The following is a 20,711-nucleotide window of genomic DNA, read 5'->3' as shown; positions in this document are numbered from 1 at the left end:
AAAGCAGTCATGGCTGACCATCCCTGTCTACTCTGGGTTACTGGTGACAAGAGGGAGCCTCCGATTCTGCCGGGATGAGGGAAGTGAATGCAGAGCAGAGTGCTCACTGGAAAGTCCACATCCGAGGGAGACAGAAATGGGGACAGTTCAGTGGGAAAACTTAACTTTCCAGGACATTGAATTTCTAGTGTTTTGTCCCCCAGGTTTTGGATGCACAGATTCACAACCTTTTAAAGGTAAAACAAGAAAGCAAACAACAGCAACAAACTCTGTACAGACTTCCTAACCTAAATATGGGCTTAGTCTAGGAGATGTGTCTAACATCACAGCCAGTGGCCATTACAGGAAGAAAGGACACATCCATTTCCTTTGTCACGCAAACATTTAAATCAGACTGGTTCGTTTTTACCATGTATTTGTGGATCACAGCTTTGTCTTCCCCTTCCTGCTGATTCGATGAAAAGAAATTCCCTTTGAGATCAATTTAAGGAAGAGTGGATTGATTGGCTATAGAGCAGGGTTGTCACAGTGACAGAAAGACGAGGGAACTGGTCACACGACATCCACAGTCAAGAGCAGATGACAGTGAATGCATACATGCATGCTCAGCTCCCAAACCACGAAATGCCGCCTTCCATATTCAAGGTGGGTTTTCCTACCATGATTAGCTTAATTAAGAAAACACCTCACAAATGTGGTCACAGGCCAACCTAATCTGGACACGTCCTTATTGAGAGCCCTCCCCTTCCCAGGTGACTCCACAGTGGGTCAAGTGGCCAGTCAACACTCACCAACACACAGCTGAAAATATCCTGGCTACTTTTTTTGTAATTAATTAATTCATTTTATATCCCAAATCAGCCTCCCTCTCCTCCAAGCACCTCTCACACAGATCCTCCCTCCATACCCCTTTCCTTCTCCTCTGAGATAGACCCTCTGGGTATCCCACTCCACTCCCCCCATGCTGGCACATCAAGCCCTGTGGTGACTGGCTAGTTTTTATGTGCCATAACAGTCCCCTCTTCTCATCCCTGTTCTCCTCTGCCTCCTCTCTGTCCTCCTCCTCTTGTCTGGGAAGAAGACAGGAAAGGGAGACAGAGGAGCCTGTGGTATCTTACTCTTCTCGAAGGAGAACCCACACACATTCGCTTGAAACTGGGCTGCAGCCTGGAGCCAGCAGGATTCTAGGTGACCCCCAGGTAGCCTCACGCACATGCCAATCGGCTGGCAACAAATCCTCCTGGAATGTTTGTGCATGGATAAATGGAAAGAATTTGGAATTATGGGAACTGCTGTGAGCCCTTCAATGATATGGTGGTCAACCCCAGACACAGAAAATTAGCTCAACGAGCAAGCACGCTGTTATGCCTGTTCAAAAGAATGGTTTGGTGGTTTCCAGCAGAATACAATATTCCTTATTTTTTTTCTTCTTTTCCTTGCACAAAGCTTTACCAGGGGAAACAAATAACAGGCAGAGGTATCACTCCCCACCAGACCGTACAGCCACCAGACTGTACTCCCTCGCTGGTGGGCACGGGATCTGCTCGTTAGCTCTGTGATGCATGCTGCTTCTTATCACCTCTGTCCAGCAGCTCTAAGAGGGTAGATGCCACACTAAGGTGTTTCCTCACTAAGAAGATGTCAGAGTGTTGGTAAGATGGCTCAGTGGATAATGGTGCTGGCTGCCAAGCCTAACACTGAGTTCAATCTCAAGGAACCCAAATCGTGGAAGGTGAGAACTGACTTCCACAAGTTGTCCTCTGATATCCACATGTATACTGTGATATTTGCATGCATTTACACACACACACACATATCACATACATATATCACATAAATAAATAAATAAATAAATAAATAAATAAATAAATAAATAAATAAATGTAATAAAAACCTTAAAGATTATATTTGATCTGGATATGGTGGCATATACCTATAATCCCAACTCTCAGGAGACTAAGGTAGGAGGCTTGTGACACTGAGGCCAGCCTGGGGCAGGAAGCCCAATGCAGGACACATGGCCTCTGTGCACAAGATATCCCAGATGAGCTGTTTCCATCTTTGATCTACTTAGCCCCAGGAGTCACCAGTGAATGTTCTTGGGCATCTGCCATAACCTGTCCCCAAACCCCCATCATTCACTCAGCATCCTCTTCATTGGATTCAACCTAAAGCAGACATGAGACACACAGTCAGGACTGGGAAGTGCCTAGCTTTCTCTGTAGAAAAAGCTGTCTTCCAGTACAAACAGCATCAGTATGCTGCAAAGATGACTATCTTAAAAAATCAGAAACCAGTTTTCTATGCATCTAAAGCAGGTCATGGACAGACTCCAAGGACCTTTGATCATGAAGGCTTTAAATTATCTCTTTTTTGCACATATGTACAGTGAGGGCTCTTTCTGTTTTTTAAGTAGAGTGCTCACTGGAGGCAAATCTCTGCTGTCAATTTTGAATTTTTTAAAGATTTATTTATTTTTATTTTATATGCATAAGTGCTTGTCTGCATGGATGTGTGTGCACTATGTGCATGTGGGATGCCTACAGGGTCCAGGCAAGGATATCAGATCCCTTGGGATGGAGATACAGGTGACTATGTAGATGCTAGGAACTGAGTCTGGATCCTCTGTAAGAACAGCAAAGTGCTCTTAACCACTGAGCCATATCCCCACCTCCACAATGGTCCGTTTTTAAAACCTGCATTGTGTCTTTAATTAAGCATGGACTGTATGGTTGAAATGGTAACAAGACTAGGATCTCTGTCTGTAGGATATGAAGACCGAAAGATGTGAGCATGGGTGACTCCAAGGCAGGATGAAAGTGTCTGTAGCAAGAAATCTGAGTAGAAGAAATTGTGTTCTGCCCAAGGAACCAGGGATGCTACACCCTGGCCCCCAAAGACTTGATTTCTCCTTTACTTGTATCTCCTGGGGCTTTGACAGAGTGTTGTTATTGTTGTTACTGTTGTTTTGTTTCTTGATTTTCAGTTGTGCATATTTGTTTTGGTTGACTAGTGAAATGAGATTTAAAAGATGTCCATCTACTCAGTTCCCATTCTGAGTCAGAAATGCCTCGGGACCCTCTCATCAGGGCCTGCAGCACAGTATAATATTGTGGGCTGTCAGCATCCCATCTGCTGAATTCACTCATTACATTTGAAGGTTCACATGCAGTGGCCAACATGCCTTCCCACCCATGCACTGCCCTTGAGTTTGACACTTGAGCACCCCGTGTGAGTGAGTGGGTTGTAGGAGGTTGTATCTCTGCCAGGCCAGTCCCTCAACAAGATATCCTCCGCTGTGCTGCCATGTTTTCTCGGCTGATAGTGTCCCATGGTGTGAGTGACTGCCATTCTTTATCTTGGCTGCTGGGAAGTGAACATGGGATTCCCACCTGCTCATCTCATCTCCTTTGATCTGTACCCAGAATCACAGGACTCAGTTTTAGGGTACACCATGTTTATATTTTGAGCATTGTGTCTTTAATTAAGCATGGACTGTATGGTTGAAATGGTAACGAGACTAGGATCTCTGTCTGTAGGATATGAAGACCTAAAGATGTGAGCATGGGTGGCAGGTACAAGAGCTTAGCGCTCCAATGTGACCTTTGGGAAAGACACAGTTCAGCCCACAGTGGAGAACAATAGAGTTTTAAGTCAGAAATGGGTTTTTCCTGTCTTTAAACTTATTGAGTTGGGTTAAATAACAACCAAAGAGTGCATTTCATGTTGTGAGGATAAATGGTCTAAATTACTTCCTTTTACTCTTTCCGGTTTGTTTGTTGCTGAGCAACCCTAATGAAGATCCCTCTGCAAGGCAGCTAAACAGGTGTCATTGGAAGTTTCTACACTTGTTTGTGGTAGATAGGACAAGACTGGCATCAGGTTTAATGGGCTTTACTTCTGCCAAGATTCACTGGATGGTATTTGTCTGTGGTGCAGAAAGAAGTCTTAGAGGCAGACTCCAGGGTGCTGGTCCCCAGACATGCAGGGTGACACTGCTCAGATTGTCCAATGGCTTCAAGGCAGGTTCTAAGGGGAGACACTGCATTTGAGACAAATGCACAAGATGGGGCACCCCCAACTCTTCCCTGGCCCACGACCCATACATAGCCTGAAGTCGACACCTGGGACCCAGAACCAAAGGTTCTGTCCCTTCTCATTCACTCCAGCAGGTTTACCTCCATCTGCTGGTGGAGGTCCTGCTCACACTGCCTGGGAACCATGACCCACTGTGACTCTGTAAGGAGAGGGAGTCAAGACTTAACGTAACCCCTGCCTGTGCTCGGGACTCCCTGCCTAGGAGGTTTCTACCCAAATGCCTCACACCTATCTTAGATAGCGGAAGAGAAGACCAGGAATGGGAATGTTCTACTCTCTGATACTCTCTGAGATGAAAGTTCCAGAAACGTGAGAAATTATATTGATTCATAATTTACAGAAACTTGCCAAGATGAACAAATGTGGAGAGATTGAAATTGACTTGGCTGAAATCGTATAGCACCCCACATTCTCACCCAAAATCTGAATTAAAATCACCAGTCAGACAATGTGGGTGAAGACCCGAGGCGGGCAGTGAGGGTTTCCTGCCTAGAAAGGGACAGGAGAAAATGTCACCAGACTTTACAAGCAGCTTGTGCCCAGCCAGGCTGCGATCTATCTGATTTAGTAAATTCCCTCTTTGCCTTTATACATACTGACCTAAAAAGAAATATTATCCCCTAGGGTGCCTTTGAGATTGTTTGTTTAAATTAAGTTTCATTTGGATTTAATCTTAACCAAATCTTCAGAGAGGCAGGCAGGCGCCCTGGAAGGAAACACCGTGTGTGAGCGAACCAATCAGAGAGTCTGTAGAACCTGGAGGACCCCTCTGCCAATGAAGGGCTCCGTAATGTCACACGCGGGCAGCGCAGGCAGTGTACTAGATGATTGTTTATGGTCTAGATCATTGTATTTTTATTACACTCATAAAATCTGTGTTTCTCCTCATTTTCGTAATGGCTTCAATGAGCGCCTTCGCTTTCCAAAGGCACAGTAAATCGTTCTGTGATGGGAGCCCTGATTTGGTGGAGCAGGTTGGAAAGCTTACAGTAGGAAACATACTCAGAATTCTCATCTTACCGGACTGGCACTGGGGCAAAAAGGAGTGTGTGGGCTCAAGTGTGATTCATACTTATTTGCGGGCTTTTTTGGTAAATACTTCAGGAGGTTTCCATTAAATTCCAATATGAATGATACACAGTGAGATGCCTTAAGAGTATTGACTCTTTCAATCCCATGGGAATATAAATCAATACTGAAGGAGGAAAACATGCGCACATGTCTGACTTTTAAGATGTAATTTAATGGAGGAATCTAATAACCTGGATGGTGTTGAGAAAGCATTTTCTGGGTGACATGCGTGTGCTCCTTAAATAACAAGATCTTAATCGTATTTTTACATCTGCATTTAAAAGAAGTGGAAGCTCCCTGGGATACCAATTTTACACCTAAACGGAGGTGATTGTAGATACGTCTGTGATGTCAATTTAGGACATGGCAGGGAAATCAGAGTGCTCTTCATCCTGTACTGTACTATACTGTGCTGTGCTGACAGACGTCTGCACACACCATGCCTGAGAAGCACCCTCGTAAACACCTGAGACATTTAACACAAAGGGTTGCGTCTCAAAGTGAAAGGTTGTCTTTATAGAGATGGTGACTGAGGGGCCTTTCAGCATAAGCATGTGTATGCTGTGTGTGTGTGTGTGTGTGTGTGTGTGTGTGTTCATTGTGGCTTAGATGTGACTCCCATAAATTATTAACCAAGTTTCTGATTGTTGTCATATGAATGATACACAATGTTTGGGCAGACTCTGTGCTGCTCTATGAATAAAGGCTTCCTCGGAGCCACTTCTGATAGGAGGATAGGTAGCTCCCTGATAACTATGTGGACCATCAAACAAACCAAAAAATCAGTGGCAACTGCCTTTAGTCTGCTTGCAGAACAGCCCTTAGTCTGCTTGCAGAACAGGGTGTTTTTTCCACCAGGCTCATCCAGCCTGAACCAGTTTCATGTTGCATTCTAGAAAGTTTCTTTTCTAGACAAAAAGTTGCGGGGGGTAATGACACACTCCTTGAATCCTAACACTCGGAAGGCATAGGCAGACAGATCTCTGTGAGTCTGAAACCAGCCTGGTCTATGTAGTGAGTTCCAGGCCACACAGTGAGACTCTGCCTCAAAAAATAAAGTTGGGGAGCAACAGCCAAGGAGTATCTGGGTTGAGAGCAAAACTCATTGAGTGTTTTTAAAAAGATCTCATGGAACCTATAGAATATCGAAATAATGCATTCAGAGGGGCGAGGCAGCTGCAGTGTGCAGGATCTAAGGAGAGAGAAGTGAGTTCTTCATGAGTGGGATATTGGAGACTGTCTCTGATGGTAGTAACCCCAAGTTCTGTGTCACCTGCAGATGGTGTGGGAAAGCGGCTGTGCCGTCATTGTCATGCTGACACCCCTCTCAGAGAACGGCGTCCGGCAGTGCCATCACTACTGGCCTGATGAAGGCTCCAACCTCTACCATGTCTATGAGGTACCGGGACCGGGTGCCTACTCAGGGGCCTGGCAAGAAGCACATGTCTCTAGTCTTCATCAACAGCCTAACCTGTGGGGCTAGGACACCCCCAGGGAGGGCTGTCTGCACCTTTGACTTCAGAGGGATCCAGGCGTTATGCAGCCAAGAGACCCAATGTCTTAAACTGCTGCCTCATTAGGGATAAACTCAGGAATAAATGTAGGCATTCTATATCACAATTGTATTAAGTCTAAAGGCTGATAGGAAATAAAAAAAAAAAATGCCCATCTTGCAAAGGTGGCCCAGGTTTCAAATAAGTATTCAAGCAAGGTCCATTTTCACAGAGAATGCTGCGCTAGTGGCTAGTGGGTTTTCTTGCCTGAGCCATGGGTCTGTAGTATTTGACCATTTTGTGAGGGGCAGATTTCCCTTGCTGGGTTTCCTACACATACCAGATGAAGACAATAATTGTGGTACTTAAGCTAGGAAGGACTCACCTGGGGAGCATGTTAGAGGTTTCACAGGAGCCCTAACAGAATATCACTGGGAAGCCATAGTCTCTAACCTTGGGAAATAAAGGGCTCCTCAGTATCTGCTGAGTTTTATGTCCCCTGATCTATACTAGGCCCCAGTTAAACTGAGAGTCGAGAGGCGACCTTGGGGCAAAGCAGACTTCACCTGTCTGTCTCCTCACCATAGTCTCCTCTCTCCCCAAACACAACACTGTGTTCTGTAGTCTTGGGTTCACAAGCTTTGCTAATCTGTCCCCACCAGGTCAATCTAGTCTCTGAGCACATATGGTGCCAGGATTTCCTGGTGAGAAGCTTTTACCTGAAGAACCTGCAGACCAACGAGACTCGCACAGTGACCCAGTTCCACTTCCTGAGTTGGTATGACCAGGGAGTCCCTTCCTCCACGAGGTCACTCCTGGATTTCCGCAGGTAAAACAAAGAGCATGTTGCATACTGTAGCGATTAGAGTGTGCACGGACAGGCCAAGGGTGCGTGGGCTGGGCCAGGTCTCTCAGGTTTTGAGATGCTGCCTTCAATGCAACAACCGGGCAGGGAGAGGAAGGGAGTGAGGGAAGGGTGTAGAAAATGCCCCTGTTCAGTATGAGTGAGTCTCTGTCAGTTGTGATAAAGGTGAAGAGGCAGCAGGGCTCTGCAAGTGTAGGCATAATTTGTTAAGATTCAGAAATCGCCCAAGACTTACATCCCATACAGTTTAGTAAAGTCCGATTTTTTATTTGGCTACTCAACTGCCAGCCATGCTAAGGGAATTTTTGCCAGTGAAAGGCCAGGTTCTAGAATAGAGAGTCTCGTATAAAAAGCCTAAATATATCGAGCACATGAATGTATATGTGTGTTTAGTGCAGTTTTGAAAATGACAGTCTTTTAATGCATTCGATTTTGTTTGTTTGTTGCTCCAAATCAGCCATCCATCCAAAAAAAAAAAAAAAAAGTGTCTCCTTTCAAAGTGTCTTTATTGAGCTGTTGAAATGAATGCCAGACTTTCTTACAGGAAGATGTTGATGAGGTAAAACAAAGAAAAATGTAAGGTAGATGAGCTGTTGGCCCATCACACTCCTGATGATAGGTCAGTGCCGCCCAAAGTGGTGACAAGTGCAGAGACGCCTCGTCCATGTCAGTGTCAAGTTCTGTGTCCCACAGGTAGCTAACAGGAATCCCACTCACCCACCCACCCTGCAGATTCTCAGACAAGGAATTAGGGAGCCAGGGCACAGCGTTTTACAAACTGTGGTGCCAGTAGATGGTCTGACAGCAAGTTCTTTGCCCTCAAGCCTGAAGTCAAGGAGAGTGCTGAGATAGAAATGGAGCCAAGATGAGCCTGGGCTGCGTAAATTCTCATCTTACAAATTCTAAAGCTAAGCATGATGTTACTTCTCTTGCCTTCTAGTCCACACTGAAAAGAATATTTGCAGACAGGGTCTCCCTATGTAGCCTCTGGCTGTCCTGGAATGACATAAGCCAGGTTGGCCTCGAACTCACAGAGATCTGCCTGCCTCTGCCTTTCAAGTGCTGGGAATAAAATTTGTCTGAATAAGTCATTTGGAAAGAAATTTTGTGAAAGAGTTTGAGGAAAGATGGGAATTTGGTGCCAAGGCCAGTGGCTCCTGCCCAGCCACCACCTCCCCTATAGGAGCATTCAGAAACCGGAGAATATCCGAGAAACAGCCAGCTCCTTCCCTCCCACCCCAATTCCCTAGCCACTAGACCCTTCCCAGTACAGGCTCCTGAAGATACACGTAGGAAGCCTCCTGCTCATGACTGGCAAAGCGGATGCAGCTATGCAGATGGCTGTCCATCTCACTACCCGTCTCTAAGCGCATCCAAGGGGTTTGCACATATATGTGTACAGGCCCATGTCTGTATTCATATATGGATTGGAACATACCCATATCCAGCCCTCAAGGTTTGTGACACATCATGGAGAAAATCAGAATCCCCAAGTCTGCCCAACTCCAGAGTCTGAGGAGACATGATTCAAGGTTTATATAATATCATATAGAAAACAGACTCTGAGCCCTGAGTTGCAGGCTTCAGTGGGGGAGAAAGCTTTCCTTGAAGCTTTACACAGGACCCAGCATCTATCTCCCTTGAGGACCCTTTTACCTTTTCTTTATCCTGGATAGTTGGCACAAATGACCACTCTCTCTAGATGCCCTGGCTTAGAAATGAGGTTGCCAGTGTCAGCTGGATGGATAGGATGCCACCTCTGTGGACCCCACCTTGTTCAGGGGAGCAGGTTCTAGTCTTGGAACAATAGCTTAGTGTTCTCAGCAGGCCTGGGGTGTGTGTCAGGCACCCGAGATGTGTAATTAACTGTTGCTGGAGCCCAGGGGGCACACATTTACACTTTAAAGAGAAACTGCTAAGAGATAATTAGAGTCACATGTGAGGGCTTGGCTCTACAAACCTCTCTTCTCTCCCCCTCTGTCTCCGTGTTCTCTCTCTCCCTCCCTCCTTCCCTCCTTCCTCCCTCCCTCCTCTCCACTCTGCACCTCTTGCTGTGTTCCATGCATCCACTAACCGCTGCTCACTGTTAAACCGACAAACCCTTACTTTGCCAGCTACTTAGCGGTGGCCGGTGTCATTTTTGTGACGTTGCAGCTAGTAATATGAGCCCAGTTGCATAGTCACAAAAGTGATCATTGGAAACTGTGACTGCAGCAGGGACATGGGGGCCCCTCTCTGAGCCTCTAACGACCTCACCTGACTTTGCTTGCTGTTCGTTTGCATGGCGACTCAGTGACCAAGGGTTGGTTTGTATTGCTAACGGTGGTTCCTTCTTGGGGAGATCCTCCTGCAAAAGTCCACATAGTATCCATTTCTGCTCAATGTCGGAGACCTCGCTTGCTGGTAACCTGTCTAAGAGCAAAATGAGACAACCGTGTATTGCTCATCTTCATGAACAGCCAGTCCTTGCATCTCAGGTCCTCGGATGAACACATGGGCTCTCTGTGCAATGGTTTTGTTTTTCTATCTGTGGTATTTCATGCTGTAATAACCTGTGGTTCCTTGTTAATAAAGTTCTAAGCTATAACACTACAAGCATTTCCATCCAACGTGTCTCCCACCCAGCCTTGGGTTGCATGTAAATATGTCTGGCACAGGGTGGGGTCTGGTGTGGGTATGAAAATTTCAGTGAGATCTCTCAAAGGCCTCGTAGGGCAACCAATCCAGTGAAAACATACCTTACGCCTCCTGTAGAGGAAGATAGGATCATGGGAATGGAGATCTGGGTGGCAGCCACTTAGCCTGGATCACACTCCTACCTAGAGAGATTATGGGTACATTGTGCCACCGTGGGTGTGAGAGTTAACAGTGGTCTGCGTTACAGATCCCTTTTCTTACGGTGCATCTTCTATTCTTATTCCCATCTGGAAAGCAGAACAGAGTAAACCTGGCAACTAGCCATCTGTGGGCATGCAGACAGTTTCCCAGCCCACAATAGCTAAGCATACAGTGTAGCCAGGAGTCAGAGGCATAGGTCTGTGGTTGTTCCTGTTAGCAGGGGAACTCTGCAGAAAAAGAACTTGGAAAGGAAAGCACCCCAGTGGGCCTAGCCCCTGATCTTACAGAGCTTCCTGCCTGCCAGGTGAGGGCTCCATCACTGCCACCCCTCAGCCCTAGCACAGGCTCTAGTTTCATTGCTCTGTCTTTAGCACCTTCGTGTGTCAGAGCTGAAATCCAGTGGGGAACAGGAAACTTTAGGAGGAGAGGCAAGTGGATCTGCTTTCTAACCTGGTTATCCTCCAGGTGTCCAGATATGTGGGCTCTGTTGCAAGGGAGTTTGTCTCTGGTTTCTCATCTCCTCCCATGATGCACCTCACACCCGTGACCACAAAAGACCACAAAAGGCTCTCTCGGAAAGGACCAAGAGAGAGCTTACTCTTTTTGCCCTCATAGTTCTGAGAACTCCCCCTTTTTGGAGCCTCGGTGGGTGGTCCAGAGGCTCTAAGATGGTGCAGGTTTTGTACAGATTATAGAGCTGCCATAGATCAAGTGCAGCTGAAAACAGCTTTGAACATGACCTGTCTGTAGGGGGGCATATCTTACCCGGGCTCTGCATCTGCCCTTCAATTCCCATTTGCTAGTCCCCGTTGTAGGGGAGGGGGAACTCAGACTTCTATCAGAAGTAGCTAAGTCTAGTAACACTTCTGTAGAAGTCAAATAAAAAAAAAAGTTAAAAAGAAAAGCTTTCTGATATTGGGCTGCCTGATACTAAATTATCTACTCAGTGCATGGGCCATAGGACACAGGCTACTGCCCCCTCCCCCGGTCCTCTCTGCTTGGAGGCTTGCAGCCACAGCTGATTGATTTCCACTCTCCCCACACTCTCACCATGCTTGGGCGGCAAAGAAACGTGACATATTCCCATTTCTGGTTCAAGGGGAAACATTTTTTTTGTATTGTCGATTTCTCTCCCTAATTTGAGTCTCATGGTAGGAGGTCACACAGCGCATTCTAGAATATTCACCCTCATCACACCTTTTTTTCCCTTCCAGCAAACTCAGTTCCTGTCTTTGCTTTTCTTGAAAAGAATACTCTGCTGAGAACTTTAATGTGCTTTGAAAACTTCTTTAGCTTCACTAAATTTAAAGAATGATGCTTGGACATTGTACTATGAATGAAAAACAAGCCCTCTGGTTGAGACATGATTTGGTCAACAACACCTTCCATATGTCATGGATAATACTATGGGTCCAAACCTGTAACATGAAATTATTTTTTAAAACACCCCCAATTTAGAAAAGACTGTCTTGAGCTCCCTGGAGTGTTCCCCCAATATTTACATACTTGCCTCAAGCTATCAGATAGGATCTTTAGGGTGTTGTTTTTAGTTATAATAATGTCTTACTTCAGTGTGGTGAATAGACTATAAGACATTTTGAACACGCAGGACAAAACTCAAGGGTTTCCCAACAGGAGCCCAGTCACTGGAGCCATAGACAAAGATTCATCAGGAGGGAAGAGAGAGAGCCTGGGGGGTGAGGCCAGAGGGGACAGGCCTGGCTCCTGTACCTATGTCCCAAAGCCTAGAGCTCACATTGGCAAAGGGAGAAAAAACACTCACTATGGATGTGTTTTTAAAGCTCGTTGACTGAGTTACCATTGAAAGGAAAAACAAACCATTGATTCTCTGTCTTGCGGACTTTGTGCTGGGGCTTGCTAGGGTTTGGATGACTGAGTCAGCGTGTCACTATAACTTTTATCTCTCTCTGTTTCAGAAAAGTGAACAAATGCTACCGAGGCCGTTCTTGTCCGATAATTGTCCATTGCAGGCAAGTATAACTCAACATGGATTAAATTTTGCTGTTTCAAAACATAACATTACAATGTGGACTAAGCTACTGACTGGCAAATGTATCTGGCTGGTCTAAGGGAAACCTCAGATATAAACTTAATTTGCCATTCTGTTTGGCTAGAGGACGCTATGGCTCTTTTAGCCTTTGCACATGGACTAAATAGTACCATAGGCTGTCTTCTCCTTCTAAATGCCCACACACGAATGCCTTATTTTTTCTTAAACACTCTTGATGCCACAAAAACTTGAGGACCATAAGTTCAAGCATGGGACTATAACCCAGTCACAAGATGAAGAATGCCTAGAGATACAGTGGGAACAGGCTATAAAGACAGGGACACTGCCACCACTCTGTTCTCAGTGGCCGAGCCTTTGAAAAACTTCAGTGGCTGGGGCCAAAGTCACACCGGTGAGAGCTCAGAGGACGTTCAGCCCATCGGCTCTCTCTACTGGACTCCATGCTCAACATTTCTCGGTGAAGCATTTACAGTCTGTTTTTCTAGAACTGTCTTCATAGAACATGCCTTTCTGCCTGGAATGAAAAGAAGATCTGATCCTAAAGGTCAAGCAGCGAGTTAGTGAGTGTGTGTGTGTGTGTGTGTGTGTGTGTGTGTGTGTGTGCGTGCGAAATCTGCAAATCCTTTCACAGGAGTGAAAATAGCCTGTGGCTTTGTGTCTCATAAAGCAAAGCAAAAAACAAAGCACCTTTCACCTGTAAATGTAGTAAGAAAAGCTGCAGTTTGTTGGAAGATTTGCATAGTATTTCTTAAAATATTCCGAATCTGCGCCACTTTCAGAAGTGAGCCATGTCAGGCTCTCAGATGTCAGCAGCTCCTTGTCACAGCACCGAGGATCCAAAAAGCCCACATGCAAACGAAACTACAGTGATGCACTCCTCTTGCCAGCTCCAGCTTTGCCACAGCATTTGGGGGAAGCTGTGAACACTGAGGCAACGACTCTCCTCAAAAGGATGACTGGGGCCTTCCCAACCCTGCTAGGAGCCACAGTGCTAAGTCTTTAGTAGATGGCTTCCCCTTAAAGTTTCAGCTGATTCGCCAGAAGTCTATATGTGAAGCATCCTCCATTTAGGAGAGGTCAGGTGTATGAAGACAAACCCTTCTGATGGAAGAGCATGCTGAAAACTCACAAGATACAGCTGTACCATCTCCATGGGATCTACATCTCATGAGAGAAGGCAACACTGGGCCACTGTTCCCACAGAAAGGCATTTTTCTTCTTCTTCCACTTACAACTGTAAAGATGTGATCCAAAACACCATTTCTACAGCATGATCTTGAAAGGCATGAGTTTTGCAACTCTGGTCCTAGTGGCAAACACGCCACTTACAGCTTGGTGACAGGAGGGGAACATGAGAGGATGGATGGAAGGTATACTTCTCCCTGAGAAGAGAGAACACCTTGAAAAGGATAGCCATGCATTTTGACAGGAGTGGGATGGGTGCCATGCTCTACCACCCAGCCTTCTCCACCTGGCTGCCTGTTGACTCGGAGTCACAGGATACTATCAGAGATTGTAGAAGCCAGATGCTGGCACCAGCCAGCTTCTCTTCATTTTCCCCCCCTCACAAAATTGGCCACATCTCTGAGTAAAGGGTGGGCAAAGGAGAAGCAGCATTCTGAGGGAAACATTCCTGGCCCTTCTTCCTGACTGTGTGTGCATCCTTTGCCCTCTCTCCCTCTAACATGCTGTCTCCCTTCCTCTCCCAGCCCCACTTGAGAATGAGGAAGGACTTGGCTGCTGGCTTTGCGGAGCCTGCTCACCCAGGGTAGGCAGCCTTTCACTCTCTCTCCTTCTGTTGACAGTGACGGAGCTGGCAGGAGTGGAACCTACGTCCTGATTGACATGGTTCTCAATAAGATGGCCAAAGGTGAGAGATGGATGGTGTTGCTATAGCAACTTCGGGAGCATTCTCCACAGGAGGCCTTGAAGAAAATTAGCCTATTGCTGTCCCTTTCAAGTGGTGTTGAGACTGTCTATGGCAAGTGTGTTTGTTTTCGAGGTTCATTCTTTATTTTTGGCAGAACCAGCACACATAGTGTGTCTGCAATAAGGGTCTACCCCGTGCAGCTTGATGCAGTGTGAGGAGGCCAGAGGGCAGCCTTGGACCTTCAAATCCTGCTATAGGTCAGCGCGTTCTTGCAGCTGTTTACTGCTTCTTTCAAGGTGTGACTCAGATTTCTTGCCACCTAAGAGCAGGCTCTAATACCACTAATAAACCAGACTTGGTTTAGAGACTTGGCTTGTGTGTGTGTGTGTGTGTGTGTGTGTGTGTGTGTGTGTGCCGTGTGCTAGCTTCACACGGGCTAAGTAAGCACTGTGCTTCTGAGTCACACCCTGGCCCCTCACAAATCCTCTAACATCCACCTTAAGACTCAAAATGGGTTGCAGGTCTAGAATATACAGCCTAGGATGAGACTAGAACCTGTGCCTCAAGAGGACTTTAGGGATCCCTATGCTCGGTTTTGAATAGTCCAACCCGATACTTGGTCCACAATAAGACTTTCTATATCTATAATGACCAAGCAGTTGTCCTGTGGAATTCAGACCCACTGCGGGAAAGGAAGCCAGGGATAAAGTTAAAGGAGAGGGCTCCATCACTCCTGGAGATCTGCACTTTGAGAGCCCCTGGCAGAGATGCTAGGAAGGCCCAGCACCTGCCTACCTGCCTGCCTGCCTGCCAGCCTTCATCTTGTCCCTCCTGACTGACTTGTGATATAGGTCCAGGAAGCACAGATCTTGGTAACACATTTCATTCGCCCTTGACTGTGAACACATGAGCATGCTATGCTGCCCTGGAGTCCCTTGAGCCACCCTGAGGCTCCTCCTGCTGGCTCTGGGGCAATGGCTGTGCTCTCTGAGCCTAAGCCCTGCAAAGCTACTTGCAGGAAGATGCATAGACAAAGCCCAAGCACAAAGCAGAGGCTCTGTCACTGCACTTTCTCGCTAACTCACTGCTTTTAGAGGAGATGTTTGGCAGGGCTAGATGGCAGGGCTAAACACCACCCTAACATTTTTCTTAAAAATCTCGTCCTCCTTATCTGTGAACACTGCTCTGGCTCATGTGAGACATCTCTTTTCTTTGCAGACATGCAGTAGCAATCAACAGGACTCACATACTTCTTCACTTATTGCCCATCCTATATTTGCTCCCATGAACATAATATTTTCCTTTTGTTACACCAAAATTCCCTCAGAACAATACAGACAATTTTAGCTAGATGTTTTCTCTCATGGCTATGCTCTCAGTGTGCTATAAAAAGCTCTTTGGCAAACATTTATTTCGTGCAAAAAGATGGCAAACAGCAGGGTGAGAGCTCTTAAGGTACCAGCCAGGGATGGGCCTTAGTGGGGAACACGGGGTTGGCGTGATCTGACATGGGGTTTTAGTGACTCCATTCACCTCCTAGAGAAAGAAGCAAGGGCAGTCAGTTGGTCAGGCCAGGGGGTGGGCTAACTGTCGTCCATCAGCCCAGGCCTGCCATTCGCTAGCTCCATTCTACCATGTAATATCAGATTCCATTTAAAGTGTGGACTCTGTGCTCACAATGCAAGACCATCCATGTGGAACTGGTCAGAGCCAGCAGGCTCCCTGTTCTCTAGGATCCATCACCAATACTGACCTGCTCCCCTTCCCCAGGAGTCTGCAGTGTGAAATCCCCTGACCTGGGGCCCGGCTGGGGTCTCCAGAGAGATCAAAGGGCAGGCGGCTCCTTACAGACTGAGGTGGGCCTTTCCCAGGCCACCACCCCTAGAGGCCACTGGGGTTTTGTCCTGGGCAGCTGGGGTGCCTTTGTCTGGCCTGAGAAGCTGGGGGCCCATGTTGCAAACCCAGTGTTCATCAAATGATCAGAGGCCCAAAGACCTGGGCAGCAGCCTTTCTTCCCAGTTCCCTTTCTTAAAATAAATGAATTGCAGGACCAGGAAAAAAAAAAAAGCCTTTGCAAAGCTGGCCTGTGCAGCCGCGCGCTGTCCTCAGAGTCCTCTGCCCTGTGCGCCCAGCTGCACCCAGCGGCCCTCATTCACGCAGCCTTTCAGGGATTAAGGTCCTCAGGCCTAGCACAAGGGCTAGAAGAATGGAGCTGGAATAATTTAAGTTCTTTCTGCGCCGTCTGGTTTGTTAGCGAGAAGACAATGATGCACTTGGAAATCAAAGTAAACGGAGCCTGCACTGGAAGGGCCAAGCTGCACATAGGTAACAGGGTCTGGAGATCACGGATATAGGTTGTTTGGTACAGCAAATGCATCTTCCACTCGGAAGAGATGCATGAACCTCTCCTGCTGAAGTGTTTGGTTCAGGTGTGCTAGCGTGCCCACCTATTCTGCTTCCCAAGCTTGTGCTTTCTACATTTCTGTTCAGCCTTAACCTCCCCTAACTCCAGGGTTCTTCCTATTTCCTTATGAAGTTTGGCAGGCAAGCAGTCCAAGCTTTCATGACTGAGTCACCACAGCACCAGGACCCATGGAGCTCCAGAATTAAGGGTCACTCAGGCAGGGCCAACACAGACACGCAGCACATGACTGCAGGGTTTTGGCAACATTCCTAGCAGAAGTTTGGGAGAGGAAACGGTCCCTTGGCCTCCAGACAAGGCACAGACCTGCTTTGAATTGAGACCATCAGCCAGATCTCCCTGAGCTGTGGCCTTGCAGCTGTAGGACAGAGCAAGGCAGGGGCTTCTGATTGGTCAGTGACAGGCTAGAAAGTGTACCTTCCAGCATCCAGCAGGGTTCTCTGACCTTCATGTCTTGCACAAGCATGTATTAGAATAGGCTTCTGCTAGCACACTGCTGTGCTGTGAGGTCAGTCAGAGTGGATGGGGAGAGCTGGCTATGCAGCACCAGACCCCTCCTCAAAAACCATCTCTCCACCCATTGTCACTGCCTCCAGGGTACCCTCTCTTCTAAGATGTGCAGTTTGTGACTGGCCTGGGTATCTGTTGCCTGGGGAAGCCTGGCCCATTCACCCTTATACACCTGGCTGACTTCCCTTACAGGCACAGTGCTTTCACGGTCACCTTCAACGGACTAACAGAAATCAGTTACAGGGCAGACCACGTTTGGCTCATCTATTGACAGGCACTGGATCTGTTTGTAACTTGCAAGATCTGCTGGAATCCCCCTTTGGAACTGTTTTGACTATGTATCTAGGAGTGGGATGGTTGAGTCAGGTGCCACCGTGGCTATCCGGCCCTGCATTCTGACACTGCTGCGCAGGGTTCCATTCTGTCCACACATGCTGTGTGCCACTGCTCTGCTGGGTTCTATTTTTCTAATGTATTTACTTCCAAGTTTCATATTTGATAAAATATATGTCATATATCATATACCATATATCATATATTATATATATCATATAATCATATGCTAAGGAAATTCTCCCTCACTCTCCTACCCTCTTTAGTCTCCCTACCCCTTTAGTTCCTCTTGTTCCCCTAGACACTTCCCCATCTACCTTCATGTCAGACATGTAAGAGTTTGTGTATATATATGTATAAAACCACAAAGGAGAGAAAAATCAGTTATCTTTCCAAGCCTGGCTTCATTGACTTAGGACCATCTCCAGTTACATCCATTTTCCCTCAAACAACAGGACTTCATTTTTCACTAAGGCTCAGAAAGTGAGGTTGTGAATGCTGCACTGTCTTTGTCCATTTCTCTGTTGATGGACACCTGGGTTGGTCCAGTAGCTGAACTAGTCTGAATTCTGCTACAGTAAACACTGGTGTGCAAGTATCTCTGCGATGTGTAGACCTGGAGCCCTCTGGGTAAGTACTGAGGGGTGTTGAGGCTTATTGTATTAGGTTTTGTTTTGGTTTGGTTTGGTTTTTTGGTTTTTGGTTTTGGTTGCTTTTGAGCAACCTTCATGCTGGCTTCCACAGTGGCTGACTGGCCTATATTCTCATTGGTATACATGTGGGCTCCCTGCGCTTGCCGGCATTTATAGTTACTTTTTTCTGTTTGGGGTTGTTAGCCCCTTGGTGTGTATGATGTCATCACATTGTGGCCCTGCCAGATTCCTTCCCATCTAGCCACATTCAGCATCTCACAGGCTCACTTGCCATTGATAGATCTTGAGAGAAATGATGATTCTGCCCTTGGCTTGTCTGTGAGTTAGAGCCGCTTGTTTTGTTGTAGGGATTATTTCTACATTGTGAATATTAATTCCTATCAGATATGCGTCTGGAACTTTACCTTTATCCATGCATCGGGGTTTCCTCGTTGTCTTGGCTGTATTCTTTGTTCCATAGAAGAATTTGATGTTTCATTTCTCTTTTATAATGTTTTATCTTTTAAAATGTTTTTCCTCAAAATCTTTTCCTTTGTTGCTGTGAATCCAAGGTCACAGAGAGTCCTCATTTTCCTATAAGAGAAGTTAACTTCTAGCAGGAGGCCTGAGCATCTGATGGAGGCTTGCCTAGGGAGCTAAGCATGATCACAACCCAAAGAGACCCTTGAAGGCTAGTGCACAGCACAGGGCCATACGGCACAGTGCTACCTGCATAGGCAGGCACAGAACATCTTCCATGACTAATAATAACATATGGCTCATTGAACACCTATAAAGGTGGCACCCCTCCAGAACTACGCTGTTTGTTATCATATATACCAACTTGAGATTAAAAAGATGGCTGGAGAGATGGCTCTGTGGGTAAAGGCTCTTATCTAGGCCTGACAACCTGAGTTTAATCCCTCAGGACGGAAGGAGAAACAACCCCTTCTTTGGACAGGCCCAGCCCCTGCCAAGCCTTCCTGTCCCCCAACCCCATGTCCTGCCCCAGTAGCTGCTGGACTAGCCTCCCTACCCCATTCCATCCCTTTGGGTCTATCTCCACAGTGTAAGTGTAGTGTCAGACAAAACACCTTGGATGTCTGCCTTGCCTGGGAGCACCTTCTAGCTATCATTGCTCCCTGGCTCCCTCAGTGCTACAGAACACAGGACTTTGTCTCTTTAAGATCTATTTTTATTTCTGCGTATATGAATATTTTATCTGCATGTATGTATGTGCACCCTGTGTATGTCTGATATGCATAGAGGCCAGAAGAGAGCATCAGATTCCCGGAATGGGAATTAGAGGTAGTTGTGAGCCATCATGTGTGTGTGTGTGTGTGTGTGTGTGTGTGTGTGTGTGTGTGTGTGTATGCTGGGAATTAAACCCAGGTCCTTTGTAAAAGCAGCAGGTGTTTCTAACGAGAGAACCATGTCCCAGCCCCACATAGGACCTTTTCATGTGTCCTAGGGCATGGGTGTGACATCCCTCCCCATCGTTTCATGTAGTTCACTATCTCCCATGAGCACATGGTTATAATCACAGTGCTATTCATGCTTTCAGAGAACCCAAGCTTAAAGCATGGGGGTACCCTGCCAGCCCATCCAACACACATGTCACCATGTCAGCCTGTCCACTCTGAGTTTAAGGGATGGTGTCCCGTGTCTTGCGCTGGGCTCAGGAAGCTGGGCAAGGCAGATGCAGGTAGTTGGACTGCTCACATCCCCAAGGAACTACCATGCGGGCATCAGGCTTTGGTGGCCGAAGGACCCTCCTCGGGCGGGGGGGGGGGGAGGGCAGTCCTTGGGGGCTGCCTGGGGAGCCAGGGCAGAGCTCGTGGGTCCTTTGGCCTCATAGAGGCCGATTGGTCCTCAGTCTTGGACACCACAGATGCTGCTGAATGTTGCAGAAGAGCTGAGAACTGGGTGGGGGCCCCAGGGATGGGGGTCTGGCCCGGGCCAAAGGGAAAGGGGCAGGGCATCCAGACAAGAAGACATAGTCCATGGTTTTTGAGAGTTTATTGTAGAGAAGTGGAGAAAGAGAGAAAGAGAGAGAAAGAGAGAAAGAGAGAGAAAGAGAGAGAGGGGGGAGGGAGGGGAGGAGAGAGAGAGAGAGAGAGAGAGAGAGAGAGAGAGAGTAGAGAAGTAGAGGCTGGCCATGGCCAAGTGGAGAGAGGGGGAATAAGGGGACAAGAGAAGAGAGCAAGAGAGAGGGGAGGGGGCAAACAGCCCCTCTTATAGTAGTCTGGGCCTACCTGGCTGTTGCTAGGTAACTGTGGAGAGGGACACACCTGGCTATTGCCAGGTGACTGTGGGAGTGGAGTCCAGACAGAATACCAGGGGCTTGAGGCATAGCCCTACATGACTGATGGCCACAGGATTATAAAGGTGAGGGCCTCGTTTCGGAAGCCTAGTCTCTGGGAGCATGGCCAACAGGTCCCTCCCTTGCAGAATTAATCTGCAGGGTCTCCAGAAGTTAAGCCTCGCTCAACCAGAACCCAGACTGCCTTTCTCAGTCCTACAGTCCACTAAGGACATATGAACAGC

At 47.1% G+C, this 20,711-nt stretch overlaps 1 protein-coding gene across 1 annotated transcript in view; it reads left to right on the top strand.

Moving 5' to 3' along the window:
- Ptprn2 (protein tyrosine phosphatase receptor type N2) overlaps positions 1-20,711 on the top strand; it is a 756,234-nt gene that overhangs the window by 720,366 nt on the left and 15,157 nt on the right. The window contains exons 18-21 of the mRNA XM_052184845.1: positions 6,449-6,568; positions 7,325-7,491; positions 12,303-12,356; positions 14,203-14,267. Coding sequence (XP_052040805.1) covers positions 6,449-6,568; positions 7,325-7,491; positions 12,303-12,356; positions 14,203-14,267 — 406 coding nt within the window. The remainder of the gene's footprint in view (positions 1-6,448; positions 6,569-7,324; positions 7,492-12,302; positions 12,357-14,202; positions 14,268-20,711) is intronic.

Source organism: Apodemus sylvaticus, chromosome 6 (genome assembly GCF_947179515.1).
Source record: "Apodemus sylvaticus chromosome 6, mApoSyl1.1, whole genome shotgun sequence".
In the NCBI taxonomy this organism is placed as follows: domain Eukaryota; kingdom Metazoa; phylum Chordata; class Mammalia; order Rodentia; family Muridae; genus Apodemus; species Apodemus sylvaticus.
This window is presented reverse-complemented; position numbering and strand designations above follow the sequence as displayed.